The following is a 4,236-nucleotide window of genomic DNA, read 5'->3' on the forward strand; positions in this document are numbered from 1 at the left end:
TTTTGTCACTGACATTTGGTCACATGATGTGCAAGAACCAATGAGGTTTGATGTTACTGACATGTTGCCATGTTTAATTTGTGCTCTGTTAACAAGAGCTGATCAAAAGTGAACAGTTACTTTAAATCTAGCTTCATGAATCCTGCAGAAACCCTCACAGCTCGGACTATTTCACCTGAATTTGAACCCAGAAATATACACAAAAGCCTGACAATGTAATTGAACAAGTCGAGCGTCTTTGATAAATTGTCCAGTGTTTGATAAAGTGTGCACGGGTCAGAATCAGCCCTCACTTCCTCTGCCTGCCAGGCACAATGAATAATGTTGCTGCTATTGTGAATCCACACAGATTCTTTCTTCTAGCCCGGGTGGGCGGAAATCACGGCATTTGATCTGAATTGTGAAGAGTCTTGTTGGCCTCAATAAAGAATGGCTTTGTGTGTAAACGGGTTATATAAGTGCGTGACATCTGTGGTGCAGGGTTGTGGCTAGTAGCGCGTCAACGTTTCGCATTTGCAAAGGGCATGGTGATCTTCAGCGAGGCCTCTGGATGATTCTTGGACATGCTTGCTCACTATCACAGCTGAAGGTAAACTGTTCTCCAAATCTTTTTATTTAGGGCACACTGGGGCTAGTTGTCACAAGGGCAGTATCTTGGTAACTACAAGGGGATAGCTCATAAAGGTCAGGTGGAGGCAAGCTGTCACATCTTTTAAATATTTCTAATTTATACAATATATTAATAACACTATTTGTTGGCTAAAACAATGGTTGGATATTTTTGTACATTATCTTTTACATTTGTGCTGTTTCATGAATTTTAGTTTTTCATTATTTTTACTGTTTAAATTCTATAATAGAGGTTTTATGACAACATGCCCCAGTAGTGATCACTGTGTCTTCAGAGGACTGCATTGTTTTTCCTGGAGATAAATGGTGGAAATGTTCTTTAGGTTTTATGTTAAGACTTTAGGGTTTGTGTCAACCCTGAGAAATATTCACTAGAGTGAAAAGCGTGACAACTAGCCCTAGTCTCCCCTACTTTAAGATCCTTTTTAGGTAATCAGTCATCAAAAATGGCATTTTTTCTTGCAAGAGTTAAAGTATACTTTTAAGTAGTTTGCAATGTGCAGAATGAATTTGAGCGTTTTACTCTGGTAAATCCTGAATTGTGTAGCCTTTGTGGGGGCCGGCCGACAGCACACTATTGGCCAGGTTGCGTGTGGTGCTCTTGTGCTCAAAGTGACCTGAACACTTATTTCATTCAAATCAAGTGTCCAAATGCCAAGAATACAGACGGCTGTTCATCACTTTTGGTCCTGTTACAGCGTCAGCTGCTTCATCTGTCAGGTAAATGACTTACAATTATTATTTACATTTATATTTACATTTATGCATTTGGCAGACGCTTTTATCCAAAGCGACTTACAGTGCAATTATTACAGGGACAATCCCCCCGGAGCAACCTGGAGTTAAGTGTCTTGCTCAAGGACACAATAGTGGTGGCTGTGGGGTTCGAACCAGAGACATTCTGATTAACTGCCCTGTGCTTTAGCCACTACGCCTCCACCACTCTTACATTTACAGGAAAGATTATTTGTCTGCTGCCATTGGTGTATGAGTGTGTGCGTGAATGGGTGTTTGGGACACAGTGTAAAGCGATTTGGTAACCTCGAAGATTAAAAAAGGCACTATATAATTGCAGACCATTTACCAAGATTATTTGTTTATGTGTGTATTGTGATGTTGATTAGGAATAAGTGGGTCCAAATTGATTACAAAATATTAGTTAAAACCAGTTTAAATCTGGAAATAAACATTTGGGAATATTGGGAATTGATGAAACTGATCAGAACTGGTGTAGTTAAAGGTCCTTGTCATATTTTGCATTCTCCTCTCCTTAGTTTTGGACTCAATCATGAATTGGGCATCGTTTTATGCCGTTATAAGTGGCGTGAACAGGCATTCGACGGGCATCGGGCGCATCTGGCTCTCAGTCATCTTCATCTTCCGGATCCTGGTGCTGGTGGTGGCGGCTGAAAGCGTGTGGGGTGACGAAAAGTCCAGCTTTACCTGCAACACCCAACAGCCTGGCTGCAACAGCGTCTGCTATGACCAGTTCTTCCCCATCTCTCACATCCGCCTCTGGTCTCTGCAGCTCATCCTGGTGTCCACACCCGCACTACTGGTCGCCATGCACGTAGCTCATCGCCGGCACGTCGAGAGGAAGATCCTGAAAATGTCCGGAAGGGGGAACACAAAGGACTTTGAGTCCATCAAGACTCAGAAGTTCAAGATTGCAGGTTCTCTTTGGTGGACTTACATGATCAGCATTCTATTCCGCATAATTTTCGAGGCCGTTTTCTTGTATGTCTTCTACATGATCTACCCAGACATCAAGATGGTGCGTCTCGTAAAGTGCGACTCCTACCCCTGCCCGAATACGGTGGACTGTTTTGTGTCTCGCCCAACAGAAAAGACTATCTTCACTGTCTTCATGCTGACGGTGTCTGGAGTGTGTGTCTTGTTGAACGTTGCAGAGGTGGTGTATTTAATAGGCCGTGCGTGTGTCAGATACTTTCAGGGTGCAGGAGGGGAATCCAAAGGACCTTGGCTCTCTCAAAAACTGGCATCCTACAAGCAGAATGAAATTAATCAGCTGATATCAGAGCACTCATTTAAGCCCAGATTTAACGTTGGCCGAAAACCGGTCACTGATAAGAGCGAGCGCTGCTCTGCTTTCTAGACTCTTCAAGACCATTTGATGGTCTCAAACAGGGCCGTTTCTAGAACAAGTCTATGCGGTCAATGAATAGGCCAAACCCCCCCTACACTTGCCAACAGGGATCTTTCCTAGGGTTGGGGGGCTCCAATGAGGCACCCCACCTGGCAGCGAGTAGGGATATTGCAAATGACGGCAAAATAGCTAGAAATGGCCAAGGTCTCAACCAACTATCGATAACCCATGGAATGTGGATGTCAGTAATCTTATTAATCTGTCTTCATTGATTTATTTGATTCATTCATTCATTTAGGGGACACTACAGGTGATAAGTGATCATGGGCAGATAAATGCTGGAGAACTGTCACCTTTTACACATTCAAAATGGTGCAAACATTTGTCTTCTCCCAAAGAGATTGGAGGACTAACAGTATGATCTCACTAGACTTTGTGTTTTATTAACTTCCATTCATGCACATGCGAATACAAAACATACACTGGCCCCCAAAAGTATGTGGACACTTCAGTCACACGTATAAATAATTCAGTCATTGCATTACATACCAAAATATCAAAACAAGTGTGATCTGTGTATCAAGTGCTGCTGGATGTTTTCTCAAAACTAACTTTTCTGAGTGATTCTTACTCAATGTCTTTTAATCAACTGGTGTTGTGGTGATTTTTAGTAGATGTATGAAGTTCACACAGGTGTCCCAGAAGAGGGACCACAGGTGGAGTTCAACACACTCACTATGGACATCTGAGGCCAAATATTTTTTATTTATTTTGATCTATTGCTTTATCATTTCACACCTAACAAACTTTTTTTGTGAAATGTTTTCTTTGAAAAGTGTACTTGTGCTATTTTACTTGAAAAATAAATGCCACTTGGTTTGATATTTTGCAAAGCAAAGACATTTGTAAAATGTTAGCATTGCGGGTCCACTGTGTATATGTTTATCTTACACTGCGCACCAAAGTTCAAGTTTATTAAACTCTGACCTGCTAATTCATATAAGAGTTTGACCATTAGAGGATCAATTTTAGAAAAAAAAAAAAAAAAAAAAAAATATATATATATATATATATATATATATATATATATATATATATATATATATATAATATTTTCTAAACAGAAGAGAGAAGAAAAAAGAGAACAAAGAGAACAACGTTCACTGCACACTGCCTAACTGATTCTAACTCCTAACAGAGGAAAGAAAGTTTTGACAGGGTTTGTGAAACACACAGAAACAGAATCGCTCTGAAAAAAGAGTTTCTGACGACACCTGGTGACGTATCCATTTATAGCCTGGCCACAGGTGCATCTAATGATTACTTCAACCGAGGCTATAAATTCCAGTCAATGTTCATTGACGTGTTACACACACTATTTCAGCTCGGTTCACAGTTAGAGTTGTTCCCCGTAGCGCTTAGCAGCGCAGCATCAAAGTGAAGCTTTTTGTAAAGGGAACACAGTGTGAATGTTAAATATTTTGAAGAAAATTGCAAAT

At 40.7% G+C, this 4,236-nt stretch overlaps 1 protein-coding gene across 1 annotated transcript; it reads left to right on the forward strand.

Moving 5' to 3' along the window:
• The first annotated feature begins 514 nt into the window (after positions 1–514).
• Positions 515–3,755, forward strand: LOC127617080 (gap junction beta-1 protein-like). Its single transcript, XM_052088964.1, has 3 exons — positions 515–589; positions 1,275–1,350; positions 1,905–3,755. The coding sequence occupies exons 1-3, from the start codon at positions 551–553 to the stop codon at positions 2,744–2,746; spliced, it is 957 nt and encodes a 318-aa protein (XP_051944924.1). The 5' UTR covers positions 515–550; the 3' UTR covers positions 2,747–3,755.
• Positions 3,756–4,236: the final 481 nt, after the last annotated feature.

The sequence above is a fragment of the Xyrauchen texanus genome, chromosome 23 (genome assembly GCF_025860055.1).
Source record: "Xyrauchen texanus isolate HMW12.3.18 chromosome 23, RBS_HiC_50CHRs, whole genome shotgun sequence".
In the NCBI taxonomy this organism is placed as follows: Eukaryota; Metazoa; Chordata; class Actinopteri; order Cypriniformes; family Catostomidae; genus Xyrauchen; species Xyrauchen texanus.

Bases quoted from the DNA above. Each gene is read 5' to 3' on its own strand.
- LOC127617080 (XM_052088964.1), top strand. From the start codon at position 551: ATGATTCTTGGACATGCTTGCTCACTATCACAGCTGAAG. The intron at 590-1,274 runs GTAAACTGTTCT...ATTCAAATCAAG, and splicing joins GCTCACTATCACAGCTGAAG to TGTCCAAATGCCAAGAATAC. The intron at 1,351-1,904 runs GTAAATGACTTA...TCCTCTCCTTAG, and splicing joins TCAGCTGCTTCATCTGTCAG to TTTTGGACTCAATCATGAAT.